The sequence below is a fragment of the Solanum tuberosum genome, unplaced genomic scaffold, assembly GCF_000226075.1.
Source record: "Solanum tuberosum cultivar DM 1-3 516 R44 unplaced genomic scaffold, SolTub_3.0 scf00010, whole genome shotgun sequence".
Classification (NCBI taxonomy): Eukaryota; Viridiplantae; Streptophyta; class Magnoliopsida; order Solanales; family Solanaceae; genus Solanum; species Solanum tuberosum.
In genome coordinates this window covers 860,005-878,352 of record NW_006238936.1, presented here as the reverse complement: position 1 = coordinate 878,352, position 18,348 = coordinate 860,005, and the positions used below count along the sequence as shown (strand labels likewise).

At 32.9% G+C, this 18,348-nt stretch overlaps 2 protein-coding genes across 4 annotated transcripts; both read left to right on the top strand.

Moving 5' to 3' along the window:
* The first annotated feature begins 1,142 nt into the window (after positions 1–1,142).
* Positions 1,143–10,383, top strand: LOC102583456 (rootletin). 2 transcript variants are annotated; one of them, XM_015311340.1, is made up of 14 exons: positions 1,143–1,633; positions 3,070–3,254; positions 3,335–3,438; positions 4,119–4,199; positions 5,279–5,382; positions 5,505–5,591; positions 5,890–6,092; positions 6,387–6,588; positions 6,665–6,715; positions 6,785–6,824; positions 7,461–7,519; positions 7,611–7,670; positions 8,002–8,123; positions 8,692–10,383. In XM_015311340.1, the coding sequence occupies exons 1-14, from the start codon at positions 1,319–1,321 to the stop codon at positions 9,860–9,862; spliced, it is 2,784 nt and encodes a 927-aa protein (XP_015166826.1). In that variant the 5' UTR covers positions 1,143–1,318; the 3' UTR covers positions 9,863–10,383. The 2 variants fall into 2 exon arrangements, with proteins under 2 accessions (XP_015166826.1, XP_015166822.1); XM_015311336.1 differs by having other exon boundaries at positions 7,999–8,123.
* Positions 10,384–12,762: 2,379 nt separating this feature from the next.
* On the top strand, positions 12,763–15,058 carry LOC107061671 (protein LITTLE ZIPPER 2-like). Of its 2 annotated transcripts, none has more exons than XR_001474145.1 (3): positions 12,763–12,874; positions 13,905–14,010; positions 14,678–15,058. XR_001474145.1 is itself a non-coding variant. In XM_015311330.1 (3 exons), exons 1-3 carry the CDS (start codon positions 13,643–13,645, stop codon positions 14,901–14,903), a joined length of 402 nt encoding a protein of 133 aa, XP_015166816.1. In that variant the 5' UTR covers positions 13,629–13,642; the 3' UTR covers positions 14,904–15,058. The 2 variants fall into 2 exon arrangements, 1 of the variants encoding a protein (XP_015166816.1); XM_015311330.1 differs by lacking the exon at positions 12,763–12,874 and adding an exon at positions 13,629–13,712.
* The last annotated feature ends 3,290 nt before the right edge of the window (positions 15,059–18,348 follow it).

The following is an 18,348-nucleotide window of genomic DNA, read 5'->3' as shown; positions in this document are numbered from 1 at the left end:
GTTTGGCTAGACTGTATTGTTTGTTGCTGTTTAATAATATTTTTATTGTTTGGTTTGACTGTATCGTATTGTATTGTAATTTATAAATTTACTAAAATATCCTTAATTATTCTAGGGTAGGAGGTTTGACTAGAATTAAATAATATAAGGTAAAGGGTAAAATAGTATTATGAAATATTATGTAAAGATATAATTGGAAAAAGAAATTAAGTAACAATGGGAACACACCAAATTGGTTGTTCCATAAAATGAGGGTTTTCATTGTTACGTAACAACAGAATTTAACAATACAATACAATATATTTTAAGTAACAATCAAAACAAACATTGTAGGTATAGTAACGATACAATACAATATAATGGGTAACAATGATCCAAACAGGGTGTAAAATAAAAATGATAATTTTCTACTACTACTATTACTATATAGTAAAATATCATTAATTTTTGGAAAATTTATCAAAATCTCACTAATTTAGGAGTTAATTACTTAGCTATACTCTTTAATTTGCGATATTGTGAATCTTACAAGATTTTAGGGGTCGTTTGATTGGAAACAAGTTATCCCAGGATAAGTTATCCTGGGTTATCTATCTTGGGATAACTTATCCCACCATGTATATGAGATAACTTATTCCATCACTATGATATAAATGGTGGGATAAGTTATCCCAAATATGGCAATCAAACAACATAGTTTTTTTTATCCCATCACTATTATTTTTAATCCCGCACACCAAATGAGCTAGTGTGTCCAGGTACTTCCAAATACATGTATCTCGGGATACGTGTGGTCAAACTAGATGTTATTTGTTCTATATCAAAGTGAATTCATATGTATCTGGAATAGTGGAACAAATCTTGCTCGCTACTCTTTTATGTATCTAGGATCTCATGTCCATATGAATCACACCACATAAAAACAAATACATGTATCTAGTAGGTTGGTATGATTCATATGTATTTGAAATATATGACTATCTCTTCTCACACTATTTTAATTTATCTGATAGCAAAATTATGTATATATTTTCGGTATGTATGGTAAAAAAAACTTTTAATCAGCAGTAAGCTAGTTTCTCCATAATTTTTACACGCGGAAGGGAAGAAACCCGCCGGGCCCCATTGCCAGTTTTTAGCTTTCTTCATATAAAATAATCTGACCGGAACGAATTTAGCATTAGAGCAAAGTTTGTGGGCCAAAACGACAAAACAAACAAATTCAGTCAGCTTCTCCGGGAAGCTAGACAACAACAAAACCCGGTTCAATTAGGGTTCTCAAAATCCCCGCCTTTTTCACAACTCCCTACAGGCTACAATGGCGAACGAAGACGATAATCCCACAACGCCATTGGCAGCGAAACTGAACTCAAACCCTAGTAAAGACCAGTCTCCAGCTCGCTCCGAATCATGTTCTTCACTTCCCCCTAGCAACTGCAATGGCAATAATAACTGCAAAATTAACGATGTCAATGGCATTGATAATTCACCGTTGCAGAGAAATCCGCAAAGCCCTGAAGATTTTATACTATCGGTGGCTTCGAAAATTGCGTCTCAGCCTTTGCAGTATTCTGATCCTGATGTTTGGGGAATGTTAACTGCTATCTCCGATAAGGCCCGGAAGCGTCTTCAGGTCTATATTCTTCTTCAATACCTCCACAATGCACTATGTTTCTCTCTACTAGGGGCTTTTAGTACCTTTATTTGATTCGAACCTCAGTAATCAGTATAAATATTGAAATTTTTTAGTGTTAGAGAACCACAAATTATTGGCTAGTTGAGTGATCAATTTTGCTCTACCTTTCAAATTACCAAAATCCATATCCTTTATTCAAGTTTAAGACTTGCTATTATTTGAAGCTCACAGAGGCGGAGTTTATGGAGTAGGAAAAATGAGTTTTGGTAATTCTAGAGTGGACCAAAAAGCTGTATTCCGACCGCTTATTGAATTTGTTAGCTATAGAGGTGTCTTTATTAACTAGTAGGACTGATAACCTTTTTAGCTTGGAGGGTCTACTTCCTAGTTCAAGATCTCTTTTACTAACTAGAATCTAAGAATTAGTAGATCTTCCGCCAGAATAGGAATTGTATGGATTGAACTTTTTCAATCTTTTGGTAACCAAAGTAATTCTTTGATAAATTGTGTTAGACGTTGTTGAGTTTTACGTAAATCCTCATTTTGATTTCATTTTACGTACATAAATTACATGTTTATTTACTTCGACAGGACACACATATCTAAATTTGATGTTTATGATACTTTTTTCAGACTGCCAATAGTATGTACGTATCAAAAATTAGCATTCATTTTTTTCAAGTTACATGTTTGACTGATCTTCTTCCAACCAAAGAAATGATCTGTCCTACAAAAAAAGTTCATCAAAATAATGAGTCACCATTGAATTGATACAATGTGAATAGTCTGCTAAGAATGGATTGAGACTTCACAATGGTTTAATGTGCTCGAAGAGAATATGCACTATTGACCAGGAATAAGCTGTTGCATGCAAAGCTTTCTAAGTAGATATCCTTGAAGGGTAGGACTAGGACAAGCTGGTACATCCTAAGTTCCTGTCAAGACTTCTTTAAAGGCTAGACCCAAAACTGAAAATCTGGTCTGTTGCATCAAAGTATATATCTGGATGTGACTTGAGTATTCCAGTATAAAATGAAAGCTGCAAACAGAGTTTTGGATGAGTCTTTCAAGCCTCCATTAGACAAGGATTTGAAACTATCACATATGATATAGGCATCTGAAGATCTATTAGAAGATATAATGGAATTGAAAAATTCAATTTGGATTAGAGATTTCACCAACGGGTTATCCTTACCACCACAAGTCGTAGATTGAATATATGGGATATACTCTCTGTTTGTGCATGCTCGTGTTGGGTCATGCCATCCTTAATTCTGATTGCAGATTGCAGTCGATGAAGTAAACGTTACTAAAGAAAAAAAAGAGAGAGAACTGTTTGTCACTTTTAAGTATGGAATTTAGTATGCAGCATATCATGCTTTACATTATTGAACCATTCCTTGTAGTTTTATATACTGACCTTCGTTAAATAGGGGATAAACATGCTTCTCACATCTGAAGAACATTGCATTGGTCGGATGGTAGATAATACCCGTTTCCAGATTTTGTCTCCAGCTGTTAGTGCATATCATTGCAAGATCTACAGGAAAAAGGTTGTCAGCGAAGACGTAGAGCATCCCACCAACTGTTGCACTGCAGTCTTTCTGAAAGATTCAAGGTTGACCATCTTTTGTCGACCTTTTTTATTTATGTTGCAACTTGACACGAGTTAACTAATCTATTTTGGTTCTTCTGCAGTACAAATGGGACGTACCTGAATTGGGAAAAGTTGAACAAAAGTAGCCCAGAAGCCAGACTTCGTCATGGTGATATTATCTCTATTGCGTTTGCTCCACAACATGGTAGAGTATCTATTTTTGAAACTTTTCTGGTTGCTTCTTCATACATGTACATTTTCTAGCAAAAGATGGTACTGTCAAAATCCTTATTTGTTAGGTCTCTATTCTCTAGGTAAATTTTTCTGGCCCTTCAAATGTCCCTAATTATTTTGTCGGTGAGTGACAAGTGTGGGTTGTATTAAATCTGAGTTTGAGATGGTATATGGGCACATTAAATGCCGTCTGTTAACTGTCCATGAAATAAATAAGATTTTGTGGGGAGTATATCCAAGTGCTTCTTTGGCAGAAAATTGGCCCCTCCCCCACCACCGGTTGGGATGATCCTACTACAGTGTTTGCTTTAGATATATCTTCTATTGATTTTACTCCTTCCCTCTCCCTTCTCCTCGTTGACATTGTATCTTCAGGTTGAAATTCTCTACCAGGATTTAGCGTCATATCTCTCATCCCTACCACTGCTGAATGGAAAAGAAAAATAGGATCTCTTGTTATGTATTTAAAGTAGAACTCAACTTTCTTTATTTTGTATAAAATTAAACATAATTTAACGTTTGAATAACAGAAATTTCTCCGCTACCATGATGGGGAGCTGAAGTCTTGTCTGTTTCTCACAGCATGATATGTTTTACATAGATATGACTGGAACTTTGTAAATACTTTTAATTTCCTTGCAATATTTGCAGAACTTGCATTTGCCTTTGTGTTTCGAGAAGTTCTCATATCTGCTTCTTCAGCTGATGCTGCTGTTCTGAAGAGAAAAGCAGGTAATTTTTCTCATTGACTGTGCCTTCATCAGTATCTTCATTCTGGAACATTTCATCTAAATCTGTATTCTGTAGACTATAAGTAGTATGATTTGCAGGTTTTAGTGAATTTGTTCAGTTAGACTGCTTACTGGTTCATTACTTTATCTTCATGAATTTGTCTTGGAATGGTCCTTTGAGAATTTTGTTAAAAGTCACACTTGAGGTGCTTAAGCCCTGAAGTAGGTATAGGCGTAAGCTAGGCTTCCCCTCACTTAGGCAATGCTGCTGTGCAGGCATCAAAACGCTACTATATGTACCAATGCACACATGAGTTCCCTATTGGAAAAGGACAATGGTAGACAATAAATAACTCTGATAAACAGATATATTAATTGGCGAGGAAATTTATGGATGAATATGCTTTGTGATTAGAAGTATGAAATTTGAAATATAGTATAAGAAAACTAATCACTAAACCAATTTAGAAATCCATAATAACATCTTTGTATATATATCAAATCTGAAGTATGTGCTTCAAGTTTGCTTTGCGATTAAGACCCTAGGATACTTGGCGTGTTTCATCTCTTTGTTTTTTGCCTTTGACAACACTGCTTTGGACTCTATGAATATTGATCTAGCTGAAGGGAAAAAAACTTTATATACTCTGATACACAGTAGGATACCCATTTTTGCTGGTTCAAACTTGGTTTAAATTTTGGATTCTGATTCATAATCTGGCCAAGTATTTACACAAAATGTTTGGAAGCCTGATCAATGAATACTTCCTGAAGAATTTTGGTACTACAGTTGAAGCATTGTACAGGACACAATTTTCTTTTTTGATATGTTTAGTCTTTGCCGATTTCTTATGCAAATCTTCCTCAACTTTTTCTTGGGCTGAATATTTAGTTATCATTGTATTGGATTTTTTTATTTTTATATTTTAAATATAAGTATCAATGGGTTTATACCCTTACCTAATGATTATTGTTGTCTCTATATCTGGCAGTTGTAAAGTTAAATGAGATGTTTGATGTCTTACTAATAAGCTGGGTAAAGCTAACTTTACTAATATGCTTGTGTCTTTTCTGATTTAGAGGAATTTGGTTCAGAAAGCAAAAGACTCAAAGGTATTGGAATTGGCACTTCTGAAGGTCCCATTTCTCTGGATGACTTCCGTAGCATGCAACGGTCAAATACGGTAGTTCGCCATTCCCATTTATCAAAAATAAAATAAAATCGGTTTCATGCACAGTCAGTTAAGCTCAATTGGTTTCATTCCTATTCAACCTTCCTATGATTTCAGTTCTGTTAACCTTGTAGGAACTGAGGAAGCAACTCGAAAGTCATGTTGCGACTATTGATTCCTTGCGAAGTGAAAATCGTGCTGTTGTGGACCATCATGAGAAGGTATGTTTACTTTTGTGATTTCAGAATAAATAACCGCTGTGAAATTGCTTAATTCTGAATGTAATTAGTGGTACTATTACAAGTGTTGAGACAGATGGGTAGAAGATCAAGTGTTATACCAATGCTAGTTGATTCAATACCATCAATTGTGTTAACACTTTAAACTTAAAAGCTTCCTTAAGTTTTGTTGCTAATGCCAATAGCATCATAAGATGAAAAACCAGGATCACTCCTAACATTAAGGGTGTGTAAATACCATCAGTCCACCTGTCTCAGTGAGCTTTCCTTTGTCTTGCAGGAAATGAAAGAATTGAAGGAGTCAGTTTCTCAATCATACCTTGAACAACTCAAAGAAGTACAGCAGTTATTGGAAGCCAAGGGAAAGGAGTTAGTTGACACAAGTAGAGTATCTTCAGAGCAGAAACATGCGTTGGAAGACCTTAATGAAAGACTTAGTGCATCTGAGCAATCATGTTTTGAGGCCAATGAGATAATACTCAGGTAATGGCTGATGACATTGATTAAATAGGGAACAGTTAAGACGAAACATGAATGACAGTATGCTTTATTGCATTTTTCTTGTTTTGTTTCCTCTAGCTTGTTCTTAATTAGATAAGCTCAAAAGTTTCAGTTTATTATATTTATCTCCTTGTCCTCGTATGGCTTATACTAGTCTCTATGTCATATAGTTTATCCTGATTTTTATTCTTTGGAAACACACATTCTTCTGAAGAAGCTTGTGATAAGTTTTAGGAAAAGTGAGTTAAAGATTTGAAGTGATGTCTGCCTTTTCAGCCAGAAATTATCAATTTCAGAACTGAAAACTTTGCTAGATGAGGAGCGTGAACAGAGGAAAAAGGAACGTGAAAAGGCTGCTTTGGATTTGAAAACCTCTACACAGAGAGTGCAGGCCGAAGCCCAGGATGAAATAAGAAGGCTCTCAGAATCTGCCATCAAACGAGAAAAGGAGCAGCAAGAAATTATTAATAAGCTTCAGGTAGAAAATAACCTGTTCTATTCGCGAATATAGTAAAGCGTATCATGCCTCTTTCTCATTCAACTCATAATGGCAGGAAGATGAGAAGGAAAGATGTTTACTGATGGAAACCTTGAGATCTAAGTTGGTAATATTGCTTAACCTACCTATTACTTACTGCAAGCGATTCCAGCTCTAATTCATTTGCTTGTAACAGGAAGACACCAGGCAGAAATTGGTTGTTTCTGACAACAAAGTTCGTCAGCTTGAAGCTCAACTTTATGAGGAACAATTATCTTCTGCATGTAGGAAAAAAGTAAGTATCTGCTGTCAAGATATCAATTGCTTCCCTTTTCAGTTCCTTGGTTGAGAAGCTGACATCTTGCATTTCTAATTTTTTGTTATAGAAAATAGAGGAACTTGAGCATGAGAGGAACATGTTGGGCAAAGAGCTTGAGAGTGAAAAGGTAGGATGACCCACATGAATTTCTGGTATTAACTACTGAAATATGGATCTTGGGATATTCCCCTTTTTTTGCTACTTGATTGTACCCCATGGATGTGGAAGGAAAAAAATAAGATAACATACTTCCCTTTTCTGTATGAAATTTTTGTTATGTTTGATAATTGGAAGAAGCCAATGCTTACTTGTGCCCCACTAGAAGTGGATCTGTATTCGTTTTAAAATAAGCACATGTTTAAAAATTATATGTGCAGGAAAGAATGTCAAATATGAATTCTGATCTTTTCTTTCTTTTCTTTTGTTCTCTGTATCAACTCTTTTGCTGTCGGTAGCAGGCAGCTCGAGAAGAGGCATGGGCCAAGGTTTCTGCTCTTGAACTAGAGATAAGTGCTGCAATGCCAACAAATAATGAAATTCTCTGACAACAAAGTTCGTCAGCTTGAAGCTCAACTTTATGAGGAACAATTATCTTCTGCATGTAGGAAAAAAGTAAGTATCTGCTGTCAAGATATCAATTGCTTCCCTTTTCAGTTCCTTGGTTGAGAAGCTGACATCTTGCATTTCTAATTTTTTGTTATAGAAAATAGAGGAACTTGAGCATGAGAGGAACATGTTGGGCAAAGAGCTTGAGAGTGAAAAGGTAGGATGACCCACATGAATTTCTGGTATTAACTACTGAAATATGGATCTTGGGATATTCCCCTTTTTTTGCTACTTGATTGTACCCCATGGATGTGGAAGGAAAAAAATAAGATAACATACTTCCCTTTTCTGTATGAAATTTTTGTTATGTTTGATAATTGGAAGAAGCCAATGCTTACTTGTGCCCCACTAGAAGTGGATCTGTATTCGTTTTAAAATAAGCACATGTTTAAAAATTATATGTGCAGGAAAGAATGTCAAATATGAATTCTGATCTTTTCTTTCTTTTCTTTTGTTCTCTGTATCAACTCTTTTGCTGTCGGTAGCAGGCAGCTCGAGAAGAGGCATGGGCCAAGGTTTCTGCTCTTGAACTAGAGATAAGTGCTGCAATGCGGGATCTTGATTTTGAGAGGCGCAGACTGAAAGGTGCTAGAGAAAGAATAATGCTACGGTAAGAAGTAGATGTGTATGACTGGTACTAATATCAATTAGATTTACTGGTTTGAAGAAATGTCGTTGAAAATTTATTGCTTCTGGATCCGACACAATCCATCTTTTCCCCTCTTATAAAGCAGTATAAATGCTAAAAGTAGAGGTTGTCCAAGTTTAGTGGATTTTTATGTGATGCTTTTTCCTCAGAATTAGACAAACCTCAATTTTTATGATAACCATATGTCAGCCTAGTCTGTTGACACGTGTTTAATGGATTTCTTATTTTTATCATTACTATTTGTGTTCAGAACAATTCTTTTAAAATCTTGAGCCATCTGAGAAGGAGATGATGTTTTTAGTTAAAAAATAAGTCAATAACCAAATGGAATTATTGATACCATGCAAGATATTGCATGTATCATTTCACTGAGAGCGATGATTTACACAGTAATGTGCTGAGCTTTTATTATCCTCTTTATATGTTGTCAGAGATGCTAGTGTTTGCTTACTGCCTTTAATCTTCGGGCATTTCCCTATCTCGACTTGCCTTATATAATGGTGGTTTATATTATGTGTTTGCAATGCAGAGAAACACAACTTCGGGCTTTCTATTCTACTACTGAGGAGATCTCAGTTTTGTTTGCAAAGCAGCAGGAGCAATTGAAGGCAATGCAGAGGACATTAAAAGATGAGGAAAATTATGAGAATACCTCTGTAGATATTGACCTTAATCCATATAATGTGAATGTGAATGGATCCCTATTAAGAGAGAAAGAAGTAGGAGATGGAAGCCACAATGTGACTAGGGCTGGCTGCAGTACTTCCAACCAGAGGCGTGTTAGGGAATTATTTGATTTATCAAGTGATGACGCAAGTGCTACAGAGAAGCATGATTGCAATAACAGAAGTGAAGGGGGACAAGACACACAGGAGGTAGAATTTGCTGGAGCTCAATGTGTGAAGGGTGGATTTGGTTCTGAAGTTGATGGTGTGGGAACTGAGCTAATCCCTGAAAGTGATACAGCTGGTGTAGCAGCCAATATGGAGGGTGACCTTGTTGGAACAGAACAGGTGCAAGAAACTGAGAGCTTGGGAATCAATAGTGAAAGGAATTTAGATTTAAACAAATTCTGTGCTTTTGCTGAGAACACAATGCAGCTGGATGGTGGAACTCTTGGGAAAGAAGCTCAGGTGCAGAACCCTGCAATTTGTGATGAGAGTATGCCTCCTTCCCCAGCAAATAATGTCGCTGAGGGTGATAATGTGATTGAAGATACTGAAGCTGAAGGAACCATTAGGACAGCTGATCTTTTGGCTTCAGAGGTTGCTGGGAGTTGGGCGTGCAGTACGGCTCCTTCTGTCCATGGTGAGAATGATACTCCTAAGAGTAAAGACAATGATGCATGTCCTGCAACTTTACAAGATTCAGGTGCTCAAGTGGGTGAAAGTCAATGCGCTACATCTACTTCCAAAGCTTCTTCTAGATGGGATCAAGATCGTAAAGCACTAAGTGAGATGATTGGAATTGTTGCCCCTGATTTGAAGGAGCAATTCAGTCATGCAGTTGGTAGTGACTGTGATCAAGGAGGAAATGAGGGAGACGCTTCTGATTCCGCTACAGAAAGTTGCTCTGATGATGAGGATAACATAATGAATACCGAAGCTGCATCTGATGCAGAGACAGTTGACGGTGAAAAAGTGAATGAGGATGTAATGGACGAAGATGATGAAGCCACCCAAGAGGATTCTATTGGATAGCCGGCATACTTGTGGATTGAATTTGGTGTTCTCTCTGATTTTTTTAGGCTTTAGAAGTGCAAATGTGACCATGGGTCATGAAGCCACACCTCAAGTTTTTGTAAACAGGAAGAAGGGAGGCTCGTGCTGTGTTATCAGAGCTTAAACTTAGCATTTCGTAAAGCTTGGATCATGTACAGAAGGTACCCTAGTATTGCATGTCTAAATTATCTTTAAGTTTCGATTTACGTTAGCAGTTTGTATCCAGTTTCACATTTGTATATTTTTAGAGTACTGCTTAGAACTAGAAATCTTGGTTAGGCCAAGTCAAAGTGCATTAGGTGCCGATTGTTTGCTCGGCACTCGCACCTCTAGTAAATTATCAAGAGTGTGACAGACCGGCTAATTCATTTTTTTTGTAGTTATGTTTTCTCCAAAGTTCACAAGGACTTATGTGGTCATTTATTCACAATTTTGGTAATGATTAAGCTTCTCTGCTGAGCCTTTTAGTTTCTTTCAGAGGCAGCAGAATATTTTGAGTGCCTGAATTGACCATCTTTTGTGGAAGCTAAACATGTGAAATCAAAGGGTAGTACTTGAACGCATACTGTGGAATACAGTACATGTGAAATAATGATTTAAAAACTGTTTCAATTGAATTAGGCATCTTGGTCCTTGAAACCTAACATGATTCAGGCCAAAAACAGAAGAAGTTATAATTAACTATCAAAATTTGTTTACAAATTACTTCGAAATCTTAAAATGAGTGTCTTTTACCATACCTAAATTGTTTGCCTAACTATTTTTTCATGAGGGTTCATCATTGTCTTCAAAGTTCATATGGCCTTTTTCATTATTTTTTTCTTGGGTCAACATTCAAATTACGCCACTAAAGAATAAAATAAAATTATTACCATGTATATGAAAGAGTTAATAATGATAGCAGCAACAGCTAATAAGTTCAATTAAGGGACCATTTGAATTGTCCACACGTAGTAATTGGATAAACACCACAAGTCCACAATCTTCTTCTTCCTCCCATAATGATGAACAAGACTCCAAGAGAAAGAAAAAAGATGTGGGTTTAATGATGGTAATGTAGAAGTAGATAGATCCCAATTTTGGCTCCTTTTGACTCTCCACCTCCCTCATTCACATGCACTTGGAACTTGCTTCACCTGTCCTTTTGTATTCAAACTTCTTTTCATAAAAAAAAGAAAAGGGATAAGGGTATGAAAAATATCCCAATTATGGTCGGATTTGTTGTTGTGATACTAAACTTTCATGAGGACCTATTACCTTCCTAGACTATTTAATACCGTATTTTAAACATATATATTTGCCCACATGGACATAAAAAATAATGCAAAATTATAAATAGTAATGTGTCCACATGGACACATATATACCTTTAAAATACACTATTAAATAGTTCGGGGGGTAAAAAATACGGTATTAAATAGTCTAGGGAGGTAATAGGTTCTCATGAAAGTTTAGTATCGTAACAGCAAATCGATAAACACCACAAGTCCACAATCTTCTTCTTCCTCCCATAATGATGAACAAGACTCCAAGAGAAAGAAAAAAGATGTGGGTTTAATGATGGTAATGTAGAAGTAGATAGATCCCAATTTTGGCTCCTTTTGACTCTCCACCTCCCTCATTCACATGCACTTGGAACTTGCTTCACCTGTCCTTTTGTATTCAAACTTCTTTTCATAAAAAAAAGAAAAGGGATAAGGGTATGAAAAATATCCCAATTATGGTCGGATTTGTTGTTGTGATACTAAACTTTCATGAGGACCTATTACCTTCCTAGACTATTTAATACCGTATTTTAAACATATATATTTGCCCACATGGACATAAAAAATAATGCAAAATTATAAATAGTAATGTGTCCACATGGACACATATATACCTTTAAAATACACTATTAAATAGTTCGGGGGGTAAAAAATACGGTATTAAATAGTCTAGGGAGGTAATAAGTCCTTATGAAAGTTTAGTATCGCAACAACAAATTCGACCAAAGTTGGGGTATTTTTCAGACCCTTATTTAAAAAAAAAACAAAGAAAAAAGAAACAATTCATCAACTAGAAGTATAACAACAATGGAACAAAAAAGAAGTAAGTGTTACGAAATCAAACTTGAAGAGATCTTTATGTATTATTCTTTATTGCTTAATAACAGTAATGATTTTGTAGATTAATTAGTTTAGCTTGAATGATTTTGTTGATACTATAGTTGGATGACCATTTAAGTTAGTCCATTCAATTTAATTAAAATAGCTTTACTTCATTTTTTTACAAAACCAGGAAGCTAAGTTCAATCCTTGAAAAACAATGTGAAAATGCTTGGTAATCTTAACTGTTTCTTGTCTGACTACAAACATAAAATTTAACTTATTTGTGAAAGTTTTGTCAGCTTATTTGTCTTATAATCATTAGTCAAATTAAATTTTTGACTAGTAAATGGAATTAAATCCAAAAAAAATCTTTAACAACTTAATCCAACTTTAATCAAGGCAATTAATTGGGCATTAAAAAGTGTTGTATTTTGGGACCCCTTCTTCGTATCTTCATATCAATTAAATATTTTATCCTTTGTAATCAATGACTAATTTGCAATGACTTCCACAACCCAATGTAACTTTTCTTTCTTCCTTTTGGACTTTGAATGCCTCGATTAAATAAACAACTAGCCTTTGCCTCGATCTAACGTTACATCAATTCGTTAAATTCCACTATACTCCATAGGCATCCTTTTTTCTTTTTGGGCAAGTTACTCAGTCATTTAAACAAAATTACATTCACTAAATAAATATATATTATTTTATATTAAATATACATTTACTAATTATTATTTTAATGAACAACTATTTATATTAACTTGAGGTGAAGTGGGGAGGAGTGGGGGTTAGAAAATTATGCATTTGCTTCAGCTTTTTCCACGGTCTACTTATTGAAGGAGACTATATAAAGGAGTGTAATGATGATATTAAAAGGAGGAATGAAGTAAAATTCAAAAAGGTGACCACCAAGTTGTACTCTACTATCTAGTAATGCATTTTTCTTTTTCTGTTTCACAATTTGATGATATCTAAGTTTCGATAAAATAATAAAATGGTTCCTTGTATTTTAAATCTAACAAAATCTAACAGATAATTTGTTAGAATTTGAAAAAAAATCAATGTGTTTATTTTTGACAAAACTAAAGAATCAAAATTCTTTTAAGTGCATATTTAAGGGATTACTTTGAATCTGTTTTCAAACATAAGAGATTATTTTTGTTATTTTTCTCTTTGAATTTTACTGATTCAACTAATTTCAATTTTTGCTACATAGGTCTGTAAAGAAAAACTAAAAAATTTACCCTAATAAGAGACTATTAACTTTGAATAGAGAAATCTCAATCATATGAGCATATAAGCACTATAACAAAAAAGATATTTAGAGACAATAGATTTTTATTGTTTTGATAATATTTATTGTCGTAAAAATATTTAGCGGCATTGAGTTAATGTCATTATATTGAGAGTCGCTAGAAACTTTAGTAGCATTTATACGAAATACTGATTATAAATATAAATATTTATTTTTATAACTATCATTGAATGATATTTATATTATTACCGCTAAATCTTTTATTTGTTTAAGTGTAGTGATACAATTAACATTTAGTTCTTTTCCTCTTAGATTGAGACAATTATAGACAATTCCAAAGAAACATTTGAAGTAATTTTATTTGTATTACTCTTTCTTTCTTTCTTTCCTTATTTTCTTTCTTCTTCTTGAGATATGGTTTGGCTACTTTGTTGGCCTTTTGTAATCATGAGGACCTTGTGTCATCATTGCTTTGGAAAAATATGTACTACTCTCCCTCTTCCTCTCTTCTTCTCAAATAATTAACTCTTTTTCCTTCATCACTATAAGTTATCCATCCTCTTGCACCTTTTTTTCTAAGCTCAATCTTGATTATAATTAATCTACTTAATTTTTCCTATCTTTTTGTCTCCCATTTTAATTCTCTTAAAGTGAAAGATCAAAATGTGTCATGCAGTTTCAGATCATTTAGAGTCATTTCAACCTTCATGTTACACTGACCTAGTCCACAGGCCACAAACATCTAAAACAGCCGAGATACATGTGCTCAAGCTAAGAAGAAGGTTAGTATATAGCTAGTTGTTTTAATTTGCATTATCACATTAAATTGCTAAAATAAGTGAAGAATCTAATCAATCGCAAAGTTTGTAGGATCATTAAATTTGTTTCACTAGTCTAAACAGTGTAATCACATACAAATACGAATTACATTATATAAAGTCACAGTCTATATAATTGCGTACTTCTTATAGTTATTAGCTTTTCGGAGAAAAATCTCCACTCGAACTTCATTGGAATTGGAGAAGGAAGAAGGAGAAAAAGTTGTCTGTTCTTTTAAATTTACAGAGCATGAAAAGATACGTTGGTTTCTCTCCTCTTATAATTCTAAAGCGACACAACTTTTCAAATAGTTATATCTCTTCCCTTTAATTAATAAAAAAAGATATAATAATTATGTATTATTTATTTATTAATATGAATCCGATCTAGTGATCCACATGGATGGATCAATCCTATTTCCTTCAATAAGTACTAATAACATGCCATAAATTAGTTAAGTCTTGCAAAAATATGCATCGGATTAAGTTGACTCAAGATAATAGGCAACTCGCAGATATAATATGTTAATAAAGTAATAGCAATATATAGCTATAACTAGTTATAATTAAATTGCATTAATCGTATTATTTTGATATTTGATTGTCAATTAATTTGTAATATGTCATATAGGAACGGTGAAAGATTGTCGAACGAAGCAAAGAAAAGGGCAAAGTTAAGGAAATTGAAGAACATAATGAAGATGAAGAACTTGAAGCTCAACAAAGAGAACAAAACCATTATTGAAGAGAATGAAAAGTTGCGCAAAAGAGCTCTTCTTCTTCATCAAGAAAACAAAGCCATGTTCACTCAAATTATTCAACAAATTTCTCAACCCTCTAATTATCACAATTATTAATGACTAAGTTAGCATCATATGATATTTATAGAGCTAATTATTAATTAAAGCACTATTTAGCCAGAATATATACACGTACTAAATACCTATGCAAGTTATTTTATTATTAAAAAAAAACCTCTTCATTATTGTTATTTATAATTAACGATTGGTTATTTGTAGTATTTTATTTTTGTCATCTTATGTTCAATTACTTATCACGTGGTGGAATAATAATTTAAAATGAAGATTTGAAGGTTTGTTTGATTTGGCTTTGGAGGATCTATTTGATTCATTTAAGTTGACGAGTCTTCTGGCGATAATATTTTATTTGTTATTTTTAATTACTACTTATTTAATTACTATATAATTTTTGGTTATATAAAATTTATTTATTTAAATAAAAATAATAATATCATCTTAATAATATAAAAAAAAACATATAATAATATAGATCGAAGGAGGTATAAAAATATAATGAACAATTATGTTTTTTTATTAATCTCAGATTTAAATAAATTTTGTTTTGTTTTAATCAAAACAATAAATTCATGATGGTTAAAAAACTTGAGAACAAATGATGCAGTTGAAAAAAAAGTTTAAAAATAATGGAGTAGCAAACTTCTATTATGGCAAAATAAGTTAGGTTAGATTTGTTACTAAGTATTATTTTAGTAAATTGATAATTGAAGCATGTTATGAAACTTATATTTTAAATTTAAACTTTTGAGATAAATTTGTGTGTTGAATCATGTTATTAATGTTGAAATTATAAAATAAAAAAATTATTCATTTGAACGTTATATGAAAATGCCTAAAATTTAGCTAAATATATTTCTTGACATCATGTGAAAATGCCTGAACCTACCAAACCCCAGTCATGACAATATGTCAGTTCCATCTAAATAGATGAGAAATGACTGATGTTCTTGTCGACTCATTATAAAAATTTCAAAAACAAATACTCCCTCCGTTTCAAAACGATTGACCTCATTTTTTTTTTAGTCAGTTTCAAAATGAATGACATCTTTCTTTTTTTGGTAAGATTTTAATTTCAATTTTTCACGTGGCATGTTTAAGGCCACAAGATTAAAGGGCAATTTTATACATTTGACATAACTTTAATTTAGGACCACAAGATTCAAATGTCTTCTTTATTTTCTTAAACTCCGTGCCAAGTCAAACTAGACCATTCTTTGTGAAACGGAGGGAGTATAATAGTTAATCACTTATATTTGTGTATCAATCAATTAGACCCTTCCATAATGAAGGGTTAAATACTAGATTGTGAAATGCAATGAATATAGTCTTTGGTAAAAGTATATTTGAAGTTAGGTCTTGACAAAGTCAGTATTTTAGTAGAAAAATATTTAAAGTTAGCCTTGTCAAGTTCATAATTACAATAAAAAATATTTGAAATTTGTCTAGGCATACCAAACATTAGATGAGAACATATGATATTTAACCTTTTCAAGACCTCCCCTAGATAACCTTCATATGCGAATATCTTAAGTTGTACCCAAAGTGGGTAAACTTACAAAATTTAATTTCGAGTTATAAATTGTAGGTTTAGCAAACATAAAAATTATATTAGCGCTCTATAGCTATATTTTTTTCTATTTGCACTCCATAGCAAAATATGTTTGCTATGGAGCATCAGATTTGTATAAAAATCGCAAGCAACATCTGATTGTATAAAATGATCACAAGCATCTGATTTGTATAAATCAGGTGTCTGCATCTATGAAAATTGTGTTTGTATATGTATATGTTATTTGTGTTTATATATCTGCATAAAATTTGAATTCGTATACAATTGAATCGAGTTAAAACAATTGTATTTGTGTATCAAATCTCTCTCGCTTTATACAAACACAAATTATACATTGTATTTTGTATAATTTGTGTTTGTATAAAGCGAGAAAAAGAGAAAGACAAAAGAGAACTGGGCAGGGGAAGATTTGTATTTGTATAATTATAAGTGCATATGACGAAGATATATGTATTTGTATTTGTATATACAGTTTTCTCTCGCTTTATACAAACACAAACACAATTTATACATTTCTGTTTGTATAAAGTGAGAGTGACATGCGAGATTCAGGGGAGAGGGATGAATGACAAAATGTTTACTATGAATTAGAATTAAATGAAATGTGATTATAATATTTATTTTGAATTAATAATTTGCTATTTTATACATTTTCCTAAATTAAATGACAACTCCAAAAACGGATAGTTGTATCCTTCACCCAATTTTGTATCTCAGGTATAAGACTATAATAAGTCCTATAAAAAGGGATGTGTGAAGTTTCCACTTCAAGCCCAGTGTCTTTTCAAGGGCCTTGATATACTGGGCTTTTAATCTTCTGGGTCTATTAATGTCCGGACCCATCTAATCAGACACATCACTTTTATCTGAAAATATTCAGTTAGTGGGCTCGACACAAAGTACACGGCCGAACCCCACTTGACTGGCACTACTTTTAAGACAGTTATTGCTGAAAACCCCAATCTTGTAATTTCACCATCCTCCACCGCAAAGTCACACCCACGAGGGCGGTTCCTTAAAGGAAACAGACCTCAAATCAATTTTTATTTTTACTATATAGTACTATTAAAAATAAATTATTTAAAAGATAATAGTAATAAATGAATAATTTAACTCAGTTAATCATACTCTTTCTGTTCATAATGTTTAAGGAGTTGAAACCTTTTTTTCTCTTCGAATTTTGTATAATTTGTTTTCTAGTACATAATAGTACGGGAATTAGGGGTGTGCCCTATTTGAATTAAATCAAATCAAATTGAATTTTAATTTGGATTGGTATTTTGGTTTTGGATTTATAATTTACTTTGTTTGTTTTTTTGGTTTGATTTTGGATTTAGAAAAATAAAAACTGAAAAAATCAAATTATATATATAAACCACTTTTGTCACTTTTTAGTTACTGACTTTCATTATGTTTTAGTTTATATTTTATGTTTGGACATCTATAATTGTATAATTGATATACTTTTAAGTATTGTGCTTTCGTTTTACTTGTGATTAGGGGTGTATAAAATCGAACCGAAAATCAAACCAAACCGCAAATCGAGTCAAACCGAACAAAAAACCCGACTAGTGGTTTGGTTTGACTTGGTTTGGTATTGGAAAAAAAAAATCCAACTATATTTGGGTTGGTTTGGTTTTAACTAAAAAAAAACAACCCAAGATCAAACCAACCCGACATTATATATGTAATTTTAAAATTTTATTTTATACATAAAAATATTTACGTTGATATAATTTTAAAATATTTCTTATACTATTTCATAGTTTTTATCTTTTAATATATTATTTCAAGTTTAAAACTTAGAATTCGGAATGGTCCAATAAAGATTATAGTTCATAGATGTTGATAATTATAATAAAACTTAAATCAAAATCAAATTAATACTAATGCAAAAAGAAAATCAATTCAACA